The sequence below is a fragment of the Sceloporus occidentalis genome, unplaced genomic scaffold (genome assembly GCF_023333645.1).
Source record: "Sceloporus occidentalis isolate IW3139 unplaced genomic scaffold, rSceOcc1.0.p SCAF_3, whole genome shotgun sequence".
Lineage (NCBI taxonomy): Eukaryota > Metazoa > Chordata > Lepidosauria > Squamata > Phrynosomatidae > Sceloporus > Sceloporus occidentalis.
In genome coordinates this window covers 119,390,936-119,417,087 of record NW_028316983.1, presented here as the reverse complement: position 1 = coordinate 119,417,087, position 26,152 = coordinate 119,390,936, and the positions used below count along the sequence as shown (strand labels likewise).

The 26,152-nt window shown below is 40.6% G+C and overlaps 1 protein-coding gene across 1 annotated transcript in view; it reads left to right on the top strand.

Annotated features, from left to right (window-relative positions):
* PAPPA2 (pappalysin 2) overlaps positions 1 to 26,152 on the top strand; it is a 177,932-nt gene that overhangs the window by 74,760 nt on the left and 77,020 nt on the right. Inside the window, exons 8-13 of the mRNA XM_089518326.1 lie at positions 3,830 to 3,958; positions 6,479 to 6,570; positions 10,393 to 10,586; positions 11,033 to 11,164; positions 18,585 to 18,720; positions 21,039 to 21,249. Coding sequence (XP_089374452.1) covers positions 3,830 to 3,958; positions 6,479 to 6,570; positions 10,393 to 10,586; positions 11,033 to 11,164; positions 18,585 to 18,720; positions 21,039 to 21,249 — 894 coding nt within the window. The remainder of the gene's footprint in view (positions 1 to 3,829; positions 3,959 to 6,478; positions 6,571 to 10,392; positions 10,587 to 11,032; positions 11,165 to 18,584; positions 18,721 to 21,038; positions 21,250 to 26,152) is intronic.

The following is a 26,152-nucleotide window of genomic DNA, read 5'->3' as shown; positions in this document are numbered from 1 at the left end:
GATGAGAAACATGAAAGTTTGAAGAGTGGAATTGCATGGCCCTGCTGAGTTCATTACAGTGTGCTAGAGAAGCCTGTTAGCTAGTAGTGTTGAATAAGAACATTCCTGATTGAAGGTAAGAATATATTGCAACATTTTGTTGCAGTTCTTACTTGTCATTTTCTACCAGCAAGAAAAGACTGGATTTTCTAAGAAGCCTCTTATCTCCTTGTCAAGGAGAGCAGCTACCTGTATAGTTTGTAGACATCTGTTAGGCATTATAAAGGAGTGTGTGCATCTTAGCTGAAACCTCCTTTGGATGAAGAGTATTACAGCAGATTGTATAAGGAGGATATTCTGACTTCACTTGAGTTAATTGGATCAATTTTGGCACGTTACAGACTGCTTGAAAGCGGTGGTCTGCCACTGCCGCCGGTTGCTGTTTCCGGGAACCGCAGCAGCCAAACTGCGCAGTTCCCGGGCGCAGCACAAAAGAAGCACCAAAATGGTGCTTCTTTTTGCACCGCGGAAGTGGCGCTGTGAGGCGCTAGTCGGGCATTCATGGCGTCACTTCCGCCGCGCGATGTCTGGACCCCAGGCAACTGCGACGTCAAGATGGTGGCGCCTGTGTGGAAGGGCGCCGCCATTTTGTACGGACCCAGTACGTACTAGGGTTAGGTGTGTCAGGAAGTGACGCCCCTTCCTAACCCTAGTACGTCCTGGGGACGTACTATACGCCCATCCAGAACGGGCCTCTGATATCTCAGGAAATTCTCTTGGTGAGAATAGAGTACTAGTTCCACCATGGAGGTTCGTTGCACTTTTTTGATGTTTAGGTTTTCTTTGGAGACAGTGGGTTGTGCATGTGTAATCTGAAGTGTCACATGTTTTCATCATCATTAGTGTTAGTGTGTTGTGCAGCTATAGTGCAAGTTTGATCATGAGAGCTGTTTGATTAGAAGTACTTGGGAAATTAAATATTCTCTGTAATTTGTCCCATATTTGTTTTGCATAAGTTAAACCTTGAATATGGTAAGCAATGCTAGGATATACAGATAAGCAAATATACACTGCTCCTTTCTCTGCATTTTCATGATTTGTTGATGTATTCCTGCTTCTCTGGTCTCTGCCAATTTATTGGGACTATTATAGTCCTATAGTAGTCAGTACATTTGCATTTTCCATGACCATGTTTTATAATTTGTTCCAGTTAGTATTTCAGTAATCATTGTGGAATTAGAATTAGTAGAAGCAATTTTCTATTGTTTGAGTAGAAAAAAATATTTCTTGTAGTCAGTATCTTCAGGAGAAGCAGTTTAAAAATAATCTAGAATCTCTTCTGATACTGCCCTGGTCTAGACTGGAACCTCTTCTGGGTCTAGACTTGGACCCCTTCTGGGCCCATAACCCATGTTGGGTGCAATTTTAGTTCCCCAGGGTGTTAACCCTTTTAAAGGGAAACAAAAATATGTAGGTATGAAAGTTAAATTTGTTAGAGTTCAGCTTTCAGCAGCAGAACAGCAAAAGTGTGGATCAGACTATTATTTTAAATCTATCTTTCTAAAGAATAAAGACTTACTCAAAAAAATAACAAACATACAGTTTATAGTTTAAAAACAAATAATAATAATGTTAATAAATAAATGCAGAACAAACTAAATCCTATCCTAACTGGTGATGGTTTGGGTATAGCAGGAAAAGACTCTCAGCCTCACTCAGAGGAGACTGTTACCCCATCTTAGACTGAGAGGAGACAGTCACTGTACTGGGAGGAGACTGTTTAGAATCTTGGTAGAGAGTCTGTTAAACAGTCTCCAAGAGTGAGTGACCTGCACATGTATAAACAGAATGAGGTAGATAGAGGGAAGGCCCTGTCAATCTAAGAAGGGAAAGGAGAATGCAGTACATAAAATTTCCAGCATTAATCACTAAGCTTCTTCTTAAAAGTAGCAACAAGTAATTTCAGCAATTTTCTTCTTGTTGTGAGAACATCATTGAAAACGGGGCAGATTTTGAAGGCTTTTTGCAATTTGGGACTTATTCTGCAAAACAAAAACAAAAGTAAAACCCATTGGTTGTTTTGGGCAGAAATCAGCATTCTTTGTGCAGGAAAGAGCCTTTTATGTCTGGAAAATAATATTTCAATGCAGAAATATGTCTGCACTGAAATATTAATTCATGAGCAGAAAATGCTGTTTTCTGTACAGAAGGTGCTGTAAATAGGGATTTATTCTTTGTAAAATTCAAACATGGTCAATTTGCATAGAAATGTATGAGAAACTGGGGGGGAAACACCACAAATTGCTTAGAGACTAGAGGTGTACTCTGATGTTATTATTGCAATTTTTAAAATGTTTGTGAAGTTGTTGTTTATATATTCCAACGTTTCCATGTCTGTTAAGCTGTTTATAACAAGTTTATAACAAAACTTTATTTTATTCAGCTGATGCATTTCAGGTGTGAACACTTTTTCACAAGCTGTTGCTTCTTCGTATCACTTTCTTGTGTTGGAGCCAAGATTTTAAATGCTTGGACGCTTTGCTTCAGCACAAGAAGGTGATACAAAGAAGCAACAGCTTGTGAAGAAGGATTCACACCTGAAATGGGTCAGCTGAATAAAATAAAGTTTTATTATAAACAGCAGCTTAACAAACATAGAAAAAACTTTTCATTGCAGTAATAACAAACAAGTACACCTCTCATCTCCAAGAATGATTTGTATAAAAACAGAATTTTGTGAAATTTGCATAGCATAAATTACAAACTGTAAAAATTTCCATCAGTTCAAGATTCTTCTTGTCAGTTTTTCAATCATTTTCCAAAAATTTCCAAATATTATTTTCATCTCTATGCTTTAAAGAATATTTAAAGAATGTAATTGTAAGTTGTGAGGGGATGATATTCTTTCTTCTTCTCATGGCTCACATTGGGTACAATGCGAGCTCTGTGTACAGAGTCCTAACAATCTTTGTTCTTCTGAAAAAGCAGTCATTGTGGACCTGAGAAATAAGGGTAGGGAGTGCCAAACACAGAACCTGCGTATCGTGGCCAGATCAATCTACAGATGCCTTAGTTTCTTACTTCCATTGACCTGTTTTTCAGAACATATTTCAGCAACCGCAGACCTGCAGTTTCAAAGGGAATACCTCTCTTCCCACTAAGACACAGCGCAGTCTGTTTGCACAATGCCCAGGGACTTCGGGTGAAATATTGCAGGCTTTCCCTGCAGCCTAAGAGTTGGCAAAGTTGCAGGCAGCACTGGTGTTCCTCTGAAACTCTGGAGTTACTGCAGGGTTTTGTGGCCTGTGAACATCTAGATTGGGCCAAATTGGGCTGGCCTGTTTGCATGCCAGCTTTGTATGCCAGGTGTCATCCCATCCCTCTACCCCACACTGAACAACTCAGGGAAGAGGGATGACATGTCCTCAGAGCTGCAGTCACTACTGTCATACCTGCAGGAACCCAGCATGTTGCAGCTTTTCTGGAGGGTGGGCTCACTGTGCAACCCATGAGGAGAAAGAGTAGAGGGACACTAATCACATGGCAAGGGTCTCCGAGGAATGAGGGAGATGACTGCTGTTCCAATGCATTGTTGCCCCAGCTGGCCATGTGAGCAATGCTGCGCCACAAAGCATAATGCTCCTAACAAGCCCTGATCCTATGACCATAGCACTTGCTGAATCCTTAAGGTAGTCCTTGGAATCTGGAGCCATGTGTATGGTCAAGTTACAAGCTCTAGTCTCGTTGAGCCTATGAGCTGGGCTTCTTTTTTGATGCAGGAGGCAGAAAAATGCCCGTTGATATGTGATCTTTGTCCTCTCTTAGAGTCTGATTCTGCTTGTTTCTTCAGGGAAGTCACAGTAGGACAGCTGTATCGTTATCAGGTGCAAGCTGTGGCTGGAGCCACAGTAGGAGAAGCGTCCCCACCTCTGCTCCATATCCATGGGTCTCCCTATTGTGGGGATGGCAATGTAAACATGTGAGTAGTCAAGATTTAACAATGCCTTTTGGATTGCTTTATTTTTTAAAGGTTTGTTATGTTGAATCAGCATCAGAGCTTGGAAAATACAGCTTAAAGATTCTGCCTGGGAGCAGGTTGGGAGCAGTTTCCAAAGAGGAAACTTTGCCAGGCTCTCAATGACAGCTTAACAGCCCCATATATCAATTTTTTTTCTTTCCAACTTGTCGTATGAACACCACTGAAATTTTAATACGTAACATATTATTTGCAATATGAAGACTTTCTCCTCTTGTTTTTGCAGGGTTTTCCCCTTGGATATGATCTGAGATACCCATAGAAATTCCTTGGTGTATCTTGGATATCTTTGCTTTTTAGAATTGCTAGTATTAATTGAATGAGCATTCATATATACTCAAATGTGCATGAGATGAATTGTTTTCAGTGAAATTTATATCAAAATGCCTATGTCACTCTTCATTTTCGATGAGATGTGCTGCCCAACAGACATCTCTATTTTTTGACTGGTTCCCTCTTTCCACAGCTGATTCATGCAAGATTAATGATAATTCACTGCACCTTTTTTCCCACACTGAAAGACACAATGAGTTCAATGCAATCTGGCTGAACAAGTGGAATTGCAGTAACTATACTGGAAAATGAACCTGTTGGATTATCACCGCATCCTTATAAATTATTGATATTCACTTTATTATATATTAACTTTTAGAATATTCAAAGTAATTCATATAATGTCTCTCAGCAACCTTTACAGCTGCAAAATGGTAAAGATAATCATATTGAACAAAGCAGCACAGTAGCTTTTTTCACTTTTTTGCAACGTATATATGGAAATACATGCCAGCAGGTGTGAGTGCTGCTTGTAGGTGGAAAGTGGAATACTGGATGGATGGACATAAAGAATTGTGGTTCAGATGTAAAGCTTGTCCCTTCCCTCATATTTCAGATAGTTTTTTTGTCCTGTTTAAAATGTTCTTATGGCCATCCACTATATCAAAGACAAACAAATCCTGATTCTAGCAGAGTTACATGCTTGGCAGGTGAAAGGAATGCTTGATTTCAGTAAGTTCTTTGACAAGGTCCCCATAACATTCTTGCAAACAACTAGTAAAATGTAAGCTAGACAATGCTACTTATAGATGAATTTGTAATTGGTTGACTGTCCAGACCCAAAAGATACTCACCAATGGCTCCTCCATCCTGGAGAGAAGTGATAAGCAAGGCGCCATAGGGTTCTGTCATGGGCCCAGTGCTATTCTGCATCCTTATCCATGACTTGGATGATAGAATAGAGGGTATGTTTATCAAATTTGCAGACAACATCAAATTAGGAGGGGTAGCTAAGAGGGCAGGATCAGAGACCAAAGTGACCTTAACAGATTAGAGAGCTAGGCCAGGACCAGCAAAATTAATTTCAATAAGGAGAAATACCAGATGTCTCACCTAGGCAGTAAAAATGAAATGCAGATTCAGGGTGGGGGATACCTGGCTTGACAACTGTACATATGAAAGAGATCTAAGAGTCCTGGTAGGCCATAAGCTATTGTGTCAGTTACTAGTGTAGTATTTAGATCAAGGGAAGCAATAGTACTACTGTATTCTGCTTTGATCAGACCTCACCTGGACTACTGTAGTATGATTGTTCTAGAGTCTAGGAGCTGGACTTAGCTAATATTAGGTCCTGTCACTCATCCTCAGTGATATTTATAGAAGGCGAAGACAAGACCCCTAGGTGTTTGTATCTATGTTTTCATTGCTTTCCCTTTAAAGCAAGCATTACAGAAATTTGTGGGTTTTCAAGGCCATCAAAGAATGAAATAGTCTCATTGTGAATATTTCCAGTATTGCACTCTTTAACTGATTCCTGGTGCAGACTGTAGGTATATCCAGGCTTAATTTAAAGTTTCCCAGGTGCATGTTGCTACCACTTGCAAAGCAGATCAGTAGTCTCTTGCTGCCTTCATTCTATCTCTCTCTGGGGCCACTTTTGGTGAAAGAGAGAGTAAGGCCCGGTACAGACAGGAGTATTGGGCACCCTTGTTACATGTTAGGGGTTGGCCGAGGGCGCTCCGCCCACATGTGCCTCAACCCTAGCACTTGACAAGGGCGTAACAATGGCGGTGCCCTGTACAGATGAGTGCCGCCATTGTTACGTGCAGGATGCCTAGCATCCACACTTCGCAGCGCGATTATGACATTGTGAGTGTGCCATTGGCACACTGCTGCATCATAATCGCACCACAAGAAGAACCCGCTTTTTGCGGGTTCTTTTTGCTCCTTGGGGAAGTCCCGCGGTCTGGATTCCCCGCGGAGCAAAACTAGATGCCAGCAGACCTCCCTTTTTGGGCGGTCTGTACTGGGCCTAAGAGGCTTTTCAGGAAACTCCCACCTGAGACTAATAGCCAGGAAGGCTGCCAACAATTGCCTCCCCAAGGGTATCCTGAACTTCCCTGCTGAATTTTTCAACTGTGATAAAACACTATATAACTGCTAAGAATTGTTGTTGTCGTCATCTTTTAGGGCTTTTGCAGAAGAATGTGATGATGGAGACCTGATAGATGGGGATGGTTGCTCTAGAACTTGTAAAAAAGAAAAAGGATTCCATTGTATTGGTGAGTCTAGAAAAGCTAATACATTTGTTGTTTTTGAATGACTATTATTTGTTTTTCTCAGATTATTTGGTATTGTCTTATTTGCATATATTCTTTTGAAAGCAATATTTTAAACTTTATGGAACCTAGAAATTAATTTCACAAAAACAGTATTGCAGCAAGGGAAAAAAAGAGGAAGTGTTTGGTTTGGACTGAGAATTAGTTTTAGACCCTTTTAGTTTTTATAAAAACTAAAACCCAGAGTGGATTCACTGTCCCACTGAAATGGGAGTTACTGGCTGCCACTTCATGGTAAGAAATGAGATGACATTGGACTACAAGTAGGGAATATGACTTTCACTCCCAGAAAATCAGGGATCTGTTATAGCCCCACCCACAAGGGAGTTTGCAGACTTTAACAACAACAGCAGCAGCAGCAACAACAACAACAACAACAAAATGTAGCGAGAATTCAGATATGTGATTTCATCCTTTGAAAGTATGATGTGCTGATGACTGCTATGGAGGATCCAATTCATAACAGACCGAACATCAAATCAGCAGCATTGTGGGTGCCAGGAAGGAGACTTTGGGATGTATTAGAGCCCCTTCCAAGGTTACCCACTTGTGATCTAAGGTGTGGACTGCAGCTGCAACTGGTACCAACACCAGTATTATTACCGCTGCTCCTACATCACTACTACTACTACAACTGCTGTTCCCTTTATTTTCATACGCATTTTATAGAAATTTAAAAGATAAATCTTTCTAAAATTTTCAGTTTCAGTATTGACAAGATACTATAGAGAAAGATACAGTGAAAGAATAAAGGGAGATTAGATGCTGTTAAAAATGTGTATAAAGCAGGACATCTTTATAAAAGAGGGCAAACATATTGATACCATACCTTCTGCATATTCAAGTTTGACAGGGACAGCCCTGCTTAATTCTCTGCTTACCCAATTTCTCAGATACTTTTAAATTGTCCTAGTTTCTTTCTCCTTCTCCCCACATTTGTCCTTGATTTAGGAGCTTATCCCATGAACAAATAAGCTGGTTTACCTCTTCCAGCTTGAATTCAGGATCCGAGATCTGGCCAATTTTTGAAGTCAGAAGCTCCCCGACTTTGAAAAAGTGCTGGCTGAGTGAGGCTTTGACCCGGGATGAATCCGGGCGGCACCATCTTCGCTAGATAGACAGCAATTAAAGTATGATAACGTTCGGGGGCATCTCGGATCCTGAATTCAAGCTGGACGAGGTAAATCGGCTTATTTGTTCATGGGATAAGTTCCTTGGGCTGCACAGATAATCCAGTATACTGCCATGGCTCAATGCTATGGAATTCTGGGAATTGTAGTTTTGTGAAACATTTAGCCTTCTCTGCCAGGTAGCTCTGGTGTCATAACAAATTCCAGTTCCCAGAATTGCATAGCACTGAGTCATGGTAGTTGAAGTGGTATCAAACTGGATTATTTCTGCAGTGTGGATATAGTCTTACTTCAGTTTCTTAAAACTGATTGCTAAGTGCAAAAATAATTTGGACTTAGTTAGGTCAGCAGGAGGGAGAGGAGAGGAAGGGGTGCCCTTCAACATAGACTCAGGCAAAACCAAACTGCTGTCCCCTCTCCTAGTGCTGGAGTAGGACATCCTGTGCTGTGTGACTCCAAATTGCTTCTTGAAGTAAGCAAAAGGAATGAACACACCTTGTCAAAAGCAGGAGAAGTAGAGGGCCCTGCCAGTTCACAGGGGCTGTCCTCAAGGAGATCCTGCCTCCGGAACTGTGCATGAGGCGATCTCTCAGGGCTGTCACGTGTAGCTTTTTAACTACAATTCCCATGGGAAGAAAGCGGCATCAATGCTGCTGATCTCATGATGCCACTTTCCTCCTGTAGCTGCCCCATCCCTGACCTGTCCCTTTTCATTCACAGGGGAAACCCATGAATGAATTGCCAATTGCACAGTGCCGCGGGTATGAAAAGCCATTCCCAGGTCATTCGTACAATTAGCAGTCATGTGGTGTCACTGTCCCCTGCCCCTCCCCTCCTCCTCCTAGTTTTTTTTTTAAATTATTTTTTCTGTTTCTCAGGCAATTTAAGTGCTATGAAGTTTGAAATTTTTTTAAAAAATCATTTTAAAAAGCTTAAATCGGGGCTGCAGAGCTCCGCAGTTACACAAAAGAAGTTGAAACAAAAGGCATGCTGGGCATAAACCCTAAAATCATAAGGGAGGGAGGGCAGTGTTAAGGGACAGGATGGAAAGGGAGTGCGATGCCGACAGCAGCCCTGGTCACGCAAATGAAAGAGGTGCAGTAGTGGCTGCTCCAAAACCAGTATTTTGGAGTGCGGCTTTGGTGCGGCTTTCAGACTCTTAGGACGCATGCATCATTGAAACAGCATACCTCCAAAGTGACCTGAAGCAACTTTATTTTGGCCTGTCTGTATAGGGCCTCAGTCTCTTTCTCTTGCAGACACAATCTCCTTTTCTCAATCTCTTTTTTCACTTTCTCTCCTCCCCACAACTTCATAGGATAGGATAATTATTCCAAGAAGGCATTTCTTCTACTTCTTTATAAAGTATTATATACTTATTATTTTTATGCCAAAAAAAAAAAAAAACCCTAATTCACATCCAAACCCATAAGCATTCAGAAAGAGAGAAAAAATGTCAAGGTATGGTTACATTAAAATCAAACACTTTGCAGGCTTTAAACACTCCATCTCTTCTCCTCTAGACACACATCTCTGAGTCAGCTCCTCAGATATCCCACCAACTAGACCAGACTACACTAGACTAACTGTCACAACTAAAAACTCTACTTTTCAAATTTCACCTCTCACCAGGAGGCCCTTTCCATCAAACACAACTGGGCTGCATTTTGTTCCTCCTGTCTGCCCATGGCCTGGCAACCAACCATCAAGCTGCACTTCACCCCAAACAAGTTAGCTTCTAAAGCCACTTTGTCATATCCACCCTCGCTCCCTTTTTATTCTAAAAACAATATTGTGACGGACATTAGGCTGAGAAGCTATTATTGGTTCAAGGTGATTGCACAAGTGTTAAGTTAGCATGAAGCTGAGATTTGACCTGATCTATTATGCTCACTGGGCAGACAGAGTGGGTACGAATACATGAGAGAAATGCTATAATTCTGAACAGGTGTGAGAAAGGTATTTTGGTTTTACAATAATGTATCGTAATAATAGTTTTGTTAATCTTGCTGTGTGTGTGTACACACAGAATATTGCATTTACTGATATGGATTTTTGTCCCCTGTTTTTCAGTCTCTTCTTAAACTAAGTACATAAATTCTAGGATTTCTTTGATTAAAATGGTACTTTTGTGTGTTCTTCCTCATTTATAATTCTTGCCCTCCTGTTGCCTGGCCACACTCTTTTGACTACATTTTAATGCTATTTGGCCACTGCATCCTCATTTTCACCTGTCAATGTTGAAGCGTGTATGGTATGTTAGTGGGAATTCCCTTTTTTATTTCACAAAAAATAAAAATGACAAATGGAGGAAAGGTGAATAAAAAGTTTAGAGGTCTTCTGTACTTATGGACATAAGAACAAGAACAGTACTACAGTAAAAAAAAAAAAGCATGACAGCAACGTATGGGAAGATTAGAAAACTTCTGAATCTTTTAAAGAATAAAAGAGAAAATCTGCCATACCTTGGGAAAGGTCTTTCCATTTCTTGGCAAAAAATGAGAGAACATGAAAGCAAATTGTTCCAGGGTTGAATCCAAACTATTTTTGGAGCCAAACCTGTCTGTTTTTGTTTTGAATGCAATTCAGTTTGCCAATACCAAGTTCACATTCTGACTTTTATTTTATTTTGCAGGTGAACCAAGTATGTGCTATGTCCATGATGGTGATGGTATTTGTGAGCCATTTGAGAAAAGCAACAGCATTGTGGATTGTGGCCTCTATACCCCCAAAGAGTACACAGATCAGTGGGCATCAGAGGCCTATGCCTCCCACCAGGATGAGAAGGCATGCCCAGTTTCCTTGGTGACTGGAGAACCTCTTGTGAGGGTGAGGAGAGGGTTTGTCTGCCTGTATGAACCTTCCTATTACTTCTGCTTGAAGAATATGTCCCAAATCTCCATAAGCTTCCCAGATCTGTTACCTAGTTTTCCTGCTCTAAACAGCAAAGCACTGAATTCTGGAGGAAACGTTTGTGAGGAAATTCTACTACCTCATACATATCCATTATTTTAAATTTATCTAAAAATGTAAATAATGACTTCAGTTCCATGGTAGAATATTTAGTGAAATCTCTCAGCCTTCTATTGCCTAGGAAAGCAATGGAGACACTATGTGTGAGGTATTCTTTGCTGTTGCTGCTGCTCAGTTTCCCATGTCTCTTTCCAATTTTCTTATTTCTACTGTGGCAAAATTATTTTCACCTCACAACCCTGATCACTTTCCTTTCCCATCCTTCACCCCACCTCCCAACTAAAATTCCTTTTTTTCCCCAGGTGTGCAGTCCTCATCCACAGGACACTATGGAGAATCAGTCTCACATGGCTTGGTTCCCTTGTGTGAACCATGATGTCCTTCAAGATTCAGACAGAGAGAAAATGTACTTGGATGACAAAGTGTGGCTCAAAGTAAGTGCTTTTGGCTCTCAGTGGGTTGAAAGGAAGGGCTAGGTAGAATGCATAATTTCCCACAAATATAAATGAGATGAACCAAGTTTGATTCTAGTAATGTGCAAATTTGGAATTTGGATCTAATAGCTTCAGCTCCACAATCTCACTTATTTACTGTCTGGCACCATTGGGCTCTAACTAACAAACTTGTTACTTTGTGGGAATGCAAAAAATAATTGAGGTGCTCCTATAATGAATTTTGTATGTGCCAGCATACCATTTTAAATCAGAACATCCTAAATATCCCTCCAGATTTGCTGAAGATTCATCCAGGCAGTCATGTGCGGTGCAGAGAAAAAAATGGAAAGAAAATGAACTTTATTTATATAGCTTTGACAAAATTTACAAGAAAGTAATTCTTATGAAGATAACTTACCAGCATCTTTTAATACTGTGCCACACTATTCTGTTTGAAGAAATAATAATAATAATAATAATAATAATAATAATAATAATAATAATAGGCTTGCCATGCAGGGCTCGCCATAAGAGATTTAATGTGTGCCAGATAGCTTATGTTTTAAGTCAGACCATCCCAAACATGCCCCCAATGTATTATTTAATGATATGTTAGAAAGGGTAATCATTTTCCTTATATGAAAAACGTCGAGTTAGTCCTAATTTCCAAACCAGGGAAAGACATTCATGAGGCAGTTTGTCACCCCATCATGCAGGTAAATAAGGGCACCAAGCTCCCTCCAATGACTGACTGTATCCACTGTGATCAGGCTGGCTGTTTGCTGAATAGAGGATTGTCAGATTTTTCCAGAAAGAGCCTGGATATAAGTCATAATTTCAATGTCAGACCAAGATCTCTAGTTGTTTATATCACCAGATGCCTATAAGGCATTTGATTGTTTGGAAGGGAGCTTCCTATTCCAAGTCCTGGAATAAAATGGGAATTGATTTTGTAACTTGATTGCCTAACTTATATGATACTAGTTAAATGTTGGTGTGAAGGGGCACAGAACAGGGTTGCCCTGCTATTGGCAATGGCTCTGGAACCACTAACTGAATGCTTCTGCATTAAAATTGAAATAGCAAAGATAAAAATAGGCAGGCAGCATCACTTTGTCAGCTTATTTGGTGACAAGATGATGCTCTTCCTTTCGAAAAAGAAGAGGCTGTGGAGGTGATGAAAGAACTGTATGCTTATGAAGTGCTAGATGAATTAAAAATAACTTTCATAAAGTTGGAGGTGTTATGTGTGGAGCTTCCCGTTGATGCCAGGAGACACCTTGCAAATATTGTCCATGAACCTGTTTTTTACTAAAAATCTGGGCATCTGTCTTCCTAAAAGTGTTTGACAGTACCTAATAAGCTTAACTACAATATGACACTTTTCCAAATGAAAGATGATTTAAGGTGATCCGAGTTCAATCTCTCTTGGCTAGGCTGCTTTGTGTCAGTTAAAGTATCAGCTATGCCCACACTTTTCTCTCTGTTTGAAACTTTGCCAATTCATTTGTCACTCAAATGGCTCATCAAGGGACCAAAACTATTCAGCAATTATATGGACAAACATAAGCCCTGGTGGCGCAGTGGTTAAATGCCTGTACTGCAGCCATTTGCTCAAAACCACAAGGTTGCGAGTTCAAGACCAGCAAAAGGGCCCAAGCTCGACTCAGGCTTGCATCCTTCCGAGGTCGCTAAAATGAGTACCCAGACTGTTGGGGGCAAATTAGCTTACTTGCTAATTAGCTTACTTGCTGTTCACCGCTATGATCTTTGGAATAGCGGTATGTAAATAAAACAAATTATTAATTATTATTATTATAAGAGATCCCAGATTGCCAAGTCTCTAATTACAAGGGTTGCCAAGCACTTGGTATTCCACATCTGTAGACCTACCACAATTGTACCCATACCTGGCAGTGATTAGCTTTAATTGGAAAGAAGGCAGAGAAACCATGGGTTACAATAAAACTATGGCATGAATCTTTAAGAGGAATTTATTTTCAGACAAAAGTGTTCAAAAAGCTATCAAAAATATGAAATTTATGCAACTGCCCAACCATTCATACATGAAGTACATGGTTCAAAATGACAGCTCTGCTGATCTTTCCTCTGAATTACGGTAACATCCATCCTGGTAAGATTAAGCAGTTTTAAAAACTGAGAGTCTATACTGTAGGTCTATACTACTTATAATATTTTCCACCAAAGGCAAGCTATATCTAATCCAGCTTTACAATATGATACTTTCAATGTGTAAGTTAAACAGATAGGGTGATAAAATGCATCCTTGCCTTTCCCCCTTGCCAATTGGAAATCATTCTGTTTCACCGTATTCTGTCCTGCTGGGGGTCTCTTGTCTTGAGTATAGGTTACATATCAGGACAATCAAATGTGGTACACCTATTTCTTTAATAGTGATACATGGGCCCCATACAGACAGGCCAAAATAAAGCTGCTTCGAGTCACTTTGGAGGTATGCTATGTCAATGATACATGTGTCCCAAGAGTCCGGAAGCTGCGCCAAAGCTACACTACAGTCCTTAGGACTGAATCGTGGCTTTGGCACGGCTTCCAAACTCTTAGGATGCATGCATCATTGAAACAGCATACCACCAAAGTGACTCGAAGCAGCTTTATTTTGGCCTGTCTGTATGGGGCCATGGTTTTACATGATCTACACAATCAAAGGCTTTGCTATAATATGTAAAGCACAAGCTAATTTTCTGTTGAAGTCCTTTGGTGCACTCTATTATCCAGGGTATGTTTGCAATATGATCACTTTTCTGAACCCAACTTGGATATCTACTCACTTCATATATGGTGAAAGCCTTTTTTAAAAAAAGAATTTTGAGCATTACGTTGCTTGCATGGGATATAAATGCAATGGTTTTGTGGTTACTCCAATCCCTGGTGTTCCCTTTCTTGGGGATCTGACTATGTATTGACTTTTTCCAGTCTGTGGGCCATTATCTCCTTTTCCATATTTGTTCACAGATTTTAGTTAGAATTTCAGTGGATTCTGTCTCTCTTGGCATGCCTTCTGTTCTTGGTGATTTATTTTTCCCTAGTGCTCTGAGTGCAGCTCCCATATCACTTTCTAAAATTATGGGTTCATCTTCAAATGGTTCTTCACTGAAAGTATCTGTCGTCCTTTCATCTCTTTTATAGAGTTCCTCAGTATATTGTTTCCAGCATACTTTTTATTAAATATATTTTAAATAAATAAATAGGCAGTTGAACTTATGCCTTGACATATTTCAAGTAATTCTGATGTATAGTAATAATCCATCAGACCAATTACATTATTTGAGGATTTATGATGAAGTATGTAAGCAAAGAAAAGGATCTAGTCACTGCCTTTATAGACGCCAGATGACCAAAACTACACCCTCATTGGAGGGTCCTAGGTATTATGAGAAAACTGCCCAGGATAATATTCAGTCTCAGATAAGGACTGGGTATTGTTTTGGTGTAAACTATTGATGAAGTTGGTATCTGCTGTTACTACAGGAAATACTATCAAACTAGTGTGGGTATTACATTGCACCTTTCTGATGCTAGGCTTTATACTAGGGTCTCATGCCATTCATGGTTGCAGAAACTTGAAAGCACCTGGGATTATGCTACTCTGTATGATGGACATGCCCAGTAGTGAGCAAGATAAGGCTATAAATAAATGATGTCAACAGGGTGCCTATTATTTTGACTCCTGAGCTAGTCCTACTGAACTCAAATGATGTTGTTTTGTGTGAATAGTTATTTTTATTTTTTATTTTTTTTAAAATAGTGACTAGATTGGAGATGTCAAGACAGTGGAAGGCAGGGCTATTGATGACATGATGGCTTAGAGGTCTCTCATTTATAGGGCTGCTATAAGAGAAGCTGTCTTGACCACACTTAACATCATGGCTTTTGTGTTGGCTACCCCTTCTGCAAGGAGTTAGAAAAGTGACTTTTTCCAACTATAACTCCCACCAGCTTGTATCCAAAAAGTAACTTTGCCAGGCTTTACTTTCTCCCCATTTTTAATTCCTCTGAGCTCTTCTGCTTTTCTCTTGTCATAAATGTTAAAGCAGCTTCCCTCCATTTGCTCCTTAGCTGCAATAACAAAGAAGACTGGTCCTTTCTACACTACTTGAGGGAGGTTCACTTCCCACTTTTCACCAGAGATCAAAGTGCATTCCAGTTTTATTGCATTTTGTGGTCAATTCCCTTCCTTCGTGGATGTTTTTATTAAAAGCTCTCATTTCTGGCACTGCTTTCATACTTTATTATTTTCCACCCATAAAATTATTTATGGCCAAGTAATAAAGATGTCAGTTTCTCCCCTCTCTGCCCCCTTTATTTTATTTATTTAAAATATTTTAAATAATCCTTCATCCTATCAGGATTCAGGGGCACTACAACATAAAACAAATATGCAAAAACCCAGAGAAACAGAAGAGAACACATTAAAATGGATTAATGGTGGGGGGTTAACAGCACAATCTTGTGAAAGTTTTCTTGGAAGTCTGTACTATTGAGCTCATTGGGTCTTACTCTCTAGTAGATGTCATCTAATCTTAGACACTAAGCAGGGTCATTCCAATAAATACCAAATGCTGTAGGCTATATATCAGAGGAAGGCAATTTCTTGTCTAAGAAAACCCCATAAAATTAATGGGGTTGCCATAAGTTGACAGGTGACTTCAAGTCAGAGACAGACAGACAGACAGACAGATGCCCAGACACCCACATGTGTGTGTGTGCATGTTTCTGATCTGAGAGCAAGTCTCACTGAAATCAGAAGAATACCTGAGTTCTAAATCAGGAAAATCTTTCAAAATCCCTGGATAAATAAAAATGTTTGCTGGGTTAGAAAACTGGTTTCAGAAGAAAGGCAAACTAAAATTGCAGGGGACTTTAGAGGTAAGCTTCATTCAGGCAGCCTTCTAAAATAGTATCGGAGAGAGTGTGACTCTGTTGATCAGCCCCAACCAGCACAGCCAGTGGCAAAGGATGATGGGAATGACAATCCAGCAACATTTGAAAGGATATGCTGATTCCACCCCAGCTCTAAACTATGATTGGAATGAGCAGGATTAAGCCATGTGCTTAAGTAGTAGTGTAGTTTTGTGAAATGTGAAATCCAAACATAGTATGTCCTGATCTTCACATTGGCTTGGGGAATGTGGCTCAGATAGGTTCACTTCAGAAATGGGAGCAATTTAATTCTGCAGAGACCCTCTTTGAAAAAGGTTGAGGCTTTGCAAGTGGTCCAGCTGAATATTCCCATAAACTTAAAGCTGTTTGTGAATATTAGGGGAGAAAGCTAGCAAAACAAGCAAACTAGCAAAACTGAAAGAGCACTCACAAAGTGCCTCTCCTACCACCTCTGCCCTTCACTGTTCTAAGGCCCTGAAAATTATCCAGGATCCAAAATGGCAAGTACAACACTAGAATGCCCCTGGACTTTCCCAGAAATACAGGTTAAGTGAGATGCTTTTCACTGTACACCTTGGCATGCAGCAAAAACTGGAGACAACCTTCACATTGGGAGCAGGAGAGGTTTAAAGTGCTGGATGTATATCTTTGAGGCTCAGAAGAAACTTGCTAGTTGGGGAATACACACTACACCCAGTGTAATAGTAGTACTGTGTGGCCAGGGAAGAAAGGCCTCTATAGCACAGTCACAACAGTGGTTTTGTGAGACTGTGAGTTTTCAGACCTTGTTGCTGAAGGCATAAGTGGAAACACATTAAGTATTTGTAGCTAAGTATTTGTAGTTAAGGTAATTGTAAGGGTCCTGAAGATGGTATATGAAGTAGTCCGTGGAATAGCTGATGGGACACAGCTTCTCAAGGCCGATCTTTTATCCTGCCAATAAAGCATGAGTCATACTCCCCCCGTTCTCTTGTTGTACCGTGTATTACTCTACAAATACTTAATTCCTAAACTTTTATTGTGTTGTACAGTCTCACGTAATTGTCATTGCTTCTCCTGAGGATGGGAAACAGAATTTGTGTCCTCAGTCTAATAAACTGTGCAGATAAGCTTAATAAAATGTTATGTGTGTGTAAAACAAGAATAGTTTTGGAACACTTTAACTAGTGAACCTTTCTCATTTTGTTCAGAATAATACCACTGATAAAGTCTGTGAGGTTCACAGAATTTTTGGAATGTGAAATTTGTGCAGTTTCTTATTTTCAGGAAGCAGTATTCATATATCAGTGCAGTAAGTGTTCAAAATGCTTTGGAAGAGGGTCATAATATTTTCCACAGAAGATGAGGATTGTTTTGATAAAATCATGGCTTACTTCGATGTGGATGAGGTGACACTATCACAGTTTGCACCCTTGGCAAGCACAGTGGTCCCTTGGTACCTGCTGGAGTTTAGTTCCGGGACCCCTGTGGATACCAAATCTGTGCCTGCTCAAGTCCCATTAGATTCAACAGGATAGTAAAATGGTTCCCCTTATATAAAATGGCATAGTTAAGGCTTGATTTTTGGAGTTTTTATTTCTTTTGAATATTTTCAAGCCATAGATGGTCGAATCTATGGATGCAGAATCTGTGAATATGGTGGCCAACTGTACAGTATATTAGCTCATTAAACTGGCTCCTTGAATACATAGAAGCTTTTAAAAGATGCATTTCTCTTTGCTTTTTGTGGACTTAGAACTACAAAGTAAAACCTGTGTGGTTCAGGCTACCATTATACATTTCCAGAAATGTCCAAGAGATGGCACTGTAGAACACAGGTGCTCAGAGATATGTATGAGATAAAACATAGTATGTGGATGACTCTACCCTGAGACATTTCTTGTGTTTAGTCATGAATACTGGTAGCTCTGTGGTTCGGGAAGAAAGATTTCATAAAAGTTGAGTGATGAAGTTGGAGAAACAATTTGGCAAACTAATTTAACAGGCTTTATTTTGCCCTTAATCATGGAATCATAGTGGAAGAGACTATAACGGTCATCCAGTTCAACCCTCTGCCATGCAAGTATGGCCCTATGTAAGTTGTTGAATTGCAGTTTCTGGCATTCTTCACCTTTGGTTGTGATTAATAAATGTGTTGCAATCTGCCATTCAACAGCATCTGGAGGACCACAAAATTGCCACACCTGCCTTAAAATTTCATTGGCTACATTGCATTATGTTTATGTGATCCCTTATAGATTGGCCTTTTTGAGGACAAAAAGAGAAACTTGGATGCCAGGCAATAATGGTGAGCTTCCAAAAGTATATTCCCAGCTCAATTATGAAGAGCAATCTAGGTAGCTAAAAACAAGAATAATCTGCAATCCAAAGATTGTTAGGGAATCTAAACAAGTAGAGAATAGGATGGGAGAGAGATCCTGTCTTTCTTTCCATCTGTGTGAGGTACCTGTTTATTTTGTCCTAACGTGTTCATCCTTTGTTATATCCTGGAGCCCAGGTGTGCTTCAACAGACCCAGCATGGCAGCCTCACTCTTTGTTTTCCTGGCATCTGTCGGCACATCCACAAGTGATCAGCCCAAACCTACTGTGACAGTTCACTTGGTTGACATCAGTGGGCACAGCCACTTTCTTGGTGAGTGCACAAGCAACATAATGGATTTCACACAGGTGCTTTACATTGTTGTTATGTGCCTACAAATCATTTCCAATTTATAGTGACCATAAGACAAACCTATCATGGTGGTTTCTGGGGCTCAGAGTATATGACTCACCCAAGGTCACCACTGAGATTCATAGATGAGTGGGGACTTGAACCCTGATCTCCAGAGTCATAGTCCAATGCTCAAACTATTATACCACACTGGCTCTCAACTTTTACGTACTGTTAGCAAACAATATTTATTTCCTTTAATTTGCTGGTTGCTTTGTGTAAGAAAAAAACCTGATCCTAATGCAGCAAAAACAAGCTGGAGACAGACATGTTTGGAAAGCATATTTGGGGGTAGCTGTGTTAGCCATGCAGCAAAATACAACAAAATCCACAAAAGAGCAATACCGTTATTAGTCAGCCAAAATATACAAAATATTTCATGCAAGCTTGTTAGGAAAAATGTTTTTTCCTTCTTTCCTCAGCAAGCTACAGATCTTTTCATAATTCCATGTGGGTTGCTGTTGATTCTCTTTTCATCTCTGGTGAACATGATTTTGTATGTGACCTGCAAAACCTGTTTGACTAAAGACAATAATATGTTGTGGGCCAAAAAAAGGGAAGCAAAGCCACTGGTGTGAAAACAAGCCCCATATGAGGTGTGTCTGTTGATGAATTGCATCAAATCAGATCACTGTGATTTTGTACAGTTGAATATCTCTCCCCCAAACCCCAATCACTTGCACATGCAAACTTGCATGTTTGGGAAAGTCTGGCCTAGAACTTAACACATTAAAAGCTAATTTTGAAGGTTGATGGACTCTCCCCCCCCCCTTTTTTTTTGGTGGGGGGGGGAGGAGAAGAATTCAGAACATATAATGTTGTACCAGTCTGAAATAGCATAGCTTAGCAATGTATGCCTGTTCTTTTGCTTTAGCTCTGAATTGTTTCACAGCTGGCATCAGAACAATATTCAGAAATACCTTTTTGGCAACTTGTCCACAAATTGTATTCTTTCACATGACAATTTTCAAACTTCCTGTCTTTCTGGAATTCTTTACATGTAGATGTGGGTCCTGAAGAACCTGTGAGCCACTGCTGTCCATTCTTTCACTGCAGAAAATTCAGGGTGCAATGAGGATATTTAAAGCAAAATTACTACTGGGCGTCCATTCACTCATTGAACAAGTTGATGCATGGAAGCTTTCCCAGTACATAAAGTTTTGACATTCAGATCTCCTGAAATTTTTTTAAAGGAGGAAGTCAAATACAGAGCTGCAACTACATTTAGCAATTTGTATTTTCCTGCCTACCACCAGAAAATTCCTGAACTGAAAGGAAGAAAAATCCTTAGGACTCTTATCAAAGCTTAGAAAAAACACATACACAGCTGATTTGGGATTGCAAAAGATATATATTGAGGTTAATTTTTATTTGTGATTTGCAGTAACTTGCAGAAGGCATACAAATGAGTGGGGATAATATGATTTATTGATATTGTATGTGCCTATTTCTCTCCACTGAGTGTTCAGAAGCCAGGGCCTGGTGTCCAACTGTCACTTAAAAAATAAGGTAGGCAAAGTGCAGTCCATAGGCTGCATTGAGCCTTTTGGACTCCAAAGTATGCCCCCTGAATCCCCCCTCCAAGCCCCCAGATACCCCAAGTTTTAAAAAGAAGTGTACTGTTTTTTGGGTGATTTTTCAACTTGGTCAGATGCACTTAAGCCCATCCAGAAATGCAGACATTTACTTCCCCCAACTCAAGGTCATAATGATGGCCAGAGGTGGCATGACGTTGCCCACCTGGGTACATTCCAGAAAGCATTCTCCTCCAGCTCAGATTTTGATTGGTCAGATGATAAGTCCTGTTTTCCCTTCTGCACATCTGTACTACTTTTCCTAAATCCCCTTTGCCATCCCTCTGAAGACATTTCTCACCCTCCCTCCCCATAACTTAGGGTCAAAGTACATGTTAAGGGGTGTGTATATACTCTATGATTAGCCCATCCCACCACCATAGAATTTTCTGAGATAAATGCTTTAGCAATCAATCTTGTAAATCAAGTTCATGTTTGCCTTCAAGTGACCAGTAGCAAAGTATGCTATATGCAATGTATGGAGGTGGTTGCAGAGACAGACAGGAGCATCTTTCCAAAGTTGTCCTGGGCCATATTGTTTTTGCACACTAACCCTCCCTTCCCCCTGTTATGGGAAGAAATCTTAGTTCAACCCATGAAGAGCTACAGAGACTCCTCTAATTTCAGAGGACTTTAATGTGGACTCAGAGTTATTTTATTCCTCAGCGATGTATGAGCTGTCGTGTCAACAGAACCCACTGATCATCAACGTAACTGAAAACATTGCTTTCCGCCAAATCACCTCTGCCTTGTTCAACTTCTCTTCCATCTCCGTGGGCATCTCTGCAGTGGCTTTGCGGACACATTTGCCATTAGACTCTTCTAGTCCAAATAACTGCCTCCCAGAACATGGAGGACATGGCTGTCAGAGACTCAGGTAACAAGATTTTTATTTAATAAACACATGGGGCTCTAGTCATTGTTATGGCTGAAATAAAATGTTGGATTTTTTAAAAAGTCAAACCTCAGTGAAATAGTAAGTCAGTGTTTGTTTTGATGTTTTCATCCTAGTAAGGCAAAAGACTGCCACAGTTTATTTTGGGCATTTCCTCTGTGATGCTCAGAATAATGTATGCAGGGCACCTAAATGGCCTCCTGTTCAAATGCTAAACAAGACGAAACCCAGTTATCTTTAACAATGTAGAACATAACCTCTGAGGTCCAGCAGTTGCTGCAAATGTACCTGAGTAAACTAGGGTTGCCAAATTGAAAACTGAAAGTGGCTCTTCTACTCATTGTACAAAAGAGAGAATTTCAGTATGTGTTGTCACACACCCAGGCAACAAGCAACAGCTGCTGAAATTCCCTATTCTACACATTAAAGGTGCAGGAGCCCTCTCCAGCTTTAAGTCTGGCAACACAAGAGTGAACACACTTATGCCAATTACTATAAATACACCACAGTAAACAATGAGGCTGACATCTGATATAGGAAAAGGAACAAAATGAAGCTAGGCAATGAGAACAAACAATACTGAAAGAGAAATGAGGATCTCAAAGTATATGTATAGTACTCAAAAACTTCCTAAATTATTTGAGAAAACAATATTCCTCTGTAGGGGTTAAAGTGGTACAAAGATTATGCATTTGGGAGCATCATTTAGGAAGGCTCATAAGCAATATTTGAGAGTACACAGACTTCTTGGGGGTACTTTGTGAAGGAGTTGGTACAATCACTTTCACCCTCTGGGATGAAATGGTTGGCTAGGTCATCTTTTCCACATTCCTTTAGAGCACTTGTCCCCAAACCTTTTTGGGCTATCACCCCCTTTCCTTTTTGGCAAGAACCCTAGTGCCCCCCAATAACTATTTCCTGATATTATGTCTACTGTTCTGCTGCAAATTCAGAACAATATATTTTGGTCTTGTTCCCTTTGCACCCAGTTGTTTTGGGAGCAGCAATTAAATAGCCTCTCGTCCATGCTGGCCTTCCAGTGTGGGAGAGATACTTCTCAATCACTGGTTCTCAGTTGCTGTTTCTCAGTTTCTCAGTGTCTCAGCTTCTCAGTTGCTGCTTCCAAGGTGACTGGGTGTAAAGGGAGAAGCTTCTCCCCATTTAAGAAGGGCTCTTAATTGAAGAGAGTTGAAGAAGTATTTTGAAGAATTGACCCCTGGGGAGTTTGAGGTCAATGGGAACTGTTGGAATTTGGGATCTGTTGAAGCTTGAAGTTGTGCGGGGAAGGCATGTCTCTGAGTAACATGCCTTCCTCTCCTTCCCTAGAAACATGCCTTCCCCACCCCGTGAATATTGTTTCTTCTGCTACCTCTTCTCTCAGCCTATTCAATGAAAGAAAGCAGGAGCAGGTTGGAGTACAACTCCACCCTGCCAGTCAAGTACAGACAAAGCTCACAAAACGTAAGCATGGTCACAAATGTTGAAAGCTCCTTTTTGCTGCCACTTCTCCCCCACACCACATGCTGTAACTCCTTGCACTTGACAGTCAGTCTGTCCAAAAGTAGAACTGCAGGATTGAACTCACATAGACAGACAGGGAGAGACACCACCACATAATGAGATCAAGGAGGCTGCACAGTGTTTTTGAAAAGACGTTTCATGCAACCCTCATTCTCGTCATCCTAAGGGCTACTGGTTCCCCTTGTCTTTCTTGCTGGAGACCCCTCTGGCACTTCCTTGCTGAAGGTCCCTCCTTTGTCCCTCATCACCCCCCTGGATCTCTCCACTGCCTCCCATTTTGAGAATCACTGCTTTATAAGAATCCATTTATGTATACATTTCTGGGGGAAATGCCCCAAATACATGCCTCTGAGAGGTTGATGTCTATATGCCATACATTCAAATGGTGAAAATGGTTATGGGATATCATGAATGTTGAGAGTGGTGAACCAAAGATTCTGGATATAGTTGTGAAAGTGATTCAGGAAACCCAAACACAGCAGGGTGTCTTTCTTGTGGTTCAAACCTTCCTTCCCAAGAAAAGGTGTACTTTGTTGTGCATCCCTTTAAATCAGGAATCAAACAGTCAGTGCAGACCAGCACTAAAAGCTGCCTTCCAGGCAGCTGTGGGCGGCTTGGGGGCATTGTGTGCACATGCCGCATGCCTGCATGATGCCCTGAAGGCACCCAGAGCAGCTTTTTAGTGATCATTGTCTGCTGGGAAAGCCCCTGACCCTGGGTGGTTTCTTATTTGCATTTGCTGAGTCCTGATTTTGCTGTTTTTCAGGACTGGTGCCCTTTGTTCAGCAGGAAAGAAAAAAACCTTAAAGTGAACAAAGTTTGGGTACCAGTCCTGAAAAACAGCAAAACCAGGACTCAGCAAATGCAGAAGAAACCAGCCAGGGTCAGGGGCTTTCCCAGCAGACAATAATCACTAATTAAGCAGACACTAATCCTCTTTGCATATCCTCCCACCCTTACATATCCTCTCTTCATGTTCCTCTCCTTTTGAGTTTTAAAAAGAGATGACCCAACTCAATAACCCAGTATGTTGCTTAACACTAGGATGTCTGAGACCAATTTTTAGTCCAGTCTCATCATATTCTCCCACCCTGAGGCCTTGCCATCAGCAACAGAACAATACACAGATTAACATGGAAATCACTCCGCCCTACCCAACGTCACACAGTGTGTGTGTGTGTGTGTGTGTGTGTATACACACACACACCCAACTCTCTTCCATGCCAGCATACTCTGAAGATACCAACCACAGATGCTGGCAAAATGCCAGGAATAACCTCTTCTAGAACATGGCCACATAGGCTGAAAAACACAAAAAAAACCTATGGATGCTAGCCATGAAAGCCTTTGACTTCACATAATTATCCTTAGTTTATTTAGCTGTTAATTTAAGAACTTATCTTTCTCTGTTGAGCAGCCAACATACTGACCTCTAATATTAAAAACAATGGATAAGAAAATACCTTTAAAATTATTATAACAGAAAGGGTGGAAAGTAAGCAACAGAAAAAAACACTCTCTCCATCTCTCTTTATAAAGTGGAACAAGTGCTGTATTAAATATGTACTCCTTTTAAATAGCATGCATCATAAGGGATGTAAACTCCTCCCTCCTGGTGGTTGTTATCAAGGAGCCAGGAAAGGCCGTCTCCTTCCCACTCTGTCCCAAGGACAAGATTTGCTGTTCCACATATTAAGTATTTCAGGCACAGACTGAAAATGCTTCAAAATTAAAAAAGAAAGCAACGATCCATACTTGTGTCTGAAAGACTGAGCATTATCTCTGGGATTTAAAATTCTTAAAATAGCAGACACAGATCTTTACCCTTGCCCTGTAACAAACGGATTTTAGAGATTCACTCAGTTTCAACAGCATTGGGTGATGAGTTGTTTTTCTTGTTGCTGTTATCATCACCTTACTTTTCCTCCAATGCCACAGCTCAAGGTATTGGTTTGAAAAACTCTTGTTTGAAAAACTCTTGTCACTTGGCATGCAGACAAATTGATGTAGTCTTTGATATTCTAGCCAAATTATAGTGCCCTTTAGACATAGTGTGCATCATGGCAACAGACCCCCAGCTGTATGTAACCCATTCACAGAAAAGAAGCTCCAAAAAGATGAGCACTGCATCTGAAAAATTATGAATACAGTTAATGGATGGATGGATGGATGGATGGATGGATGGATGGGGATAGCCAGTTGGATGGTCTTGCTGATAGAATGGCTTCTGTCCATCAATCCACATAGGATGCGTTTTTCTCTATACATACGTGTGATATATAGAGTTGATATAGAGTTGATAGAGATTGAGACTCCCTTATCCAGAATTCTGAAATCTTCTGAAATCCAAAATTGTCCACATGGGTAGGTGTGTTAGTGATACCTTTGCTTTCTGATGGTTCAATGTACACAACCTTTGTTTCATCAACAATATTACTTAAAATGTTATGTATAAAATTACCTTCTATAAGGTGTGTACAAAACATAAATAAATGTCATGTTTAGTCTTGGGTCCCATCTCCAAAATATCTCATGTATGCAAATATTCCAAAATCTGAAAACTCTAAAATCCAAAACACCTCTGGTCCCACACTGTTTGGATAAGGGTTACTCAACCTGTATATAGGTTGTAGGGTGTAGTTACAGAGGAGGCAAAATGAGAGCATGGGCTGTTTTGCCCCACCACCACCACCACCCTCATGAAATTTTCCAGCAGTCCCCAAATTTCTTGCATTGCAGTGAGTGAGACATTGAAAATTGTTAAAACCTAGGTCCTAGAACCTCTCTATTAGCTGTATTCACATTCCCTTGGTAACTGCTTACTTCTTTTCTTTGGATGGCTAAACTATATCTCATTCTCAAATGGAAGGTTGAGTTATTGCAATGCTAGAAAGTTGAAGAATAAAGAAAAATGTCATGGTGGCAGGAGGGGGAGAATTCTAATTTGGGAGACAATTTTCTCATCCCCCCCCCCCCATAACTATGTACAAACTGGCGCTATGCACCGACCTGGGGCTAATTTCAGAGCTCAGGAGAACGGAGCATCCACACACTCCCGAGCCCTATCGCGGACTGCTGGCGCCATCATGGCTTGCCCCTGTCCACACGGGGGCCGTCATGATGACGTACATGGGAGCAGGTTCTTTTTAGGGCTCCTGGGGGCCATGCCATTTGGTTGCTGCAGGCTCTGTCGGGGGCAGAAAGGGGCGGTGTCTTGCCACCCCTTTTTCCCCAGCCCCAAGGTCCCTAGCATAGTTCCCCTCATCCAAGAGAAATTGTGGTGAGCTGCTGTGCCTATCACTTGTACATGTGGACTCTCATTAAGAGTGTAATCCAGCATCAAAACCTTACCACTTCCTACTGC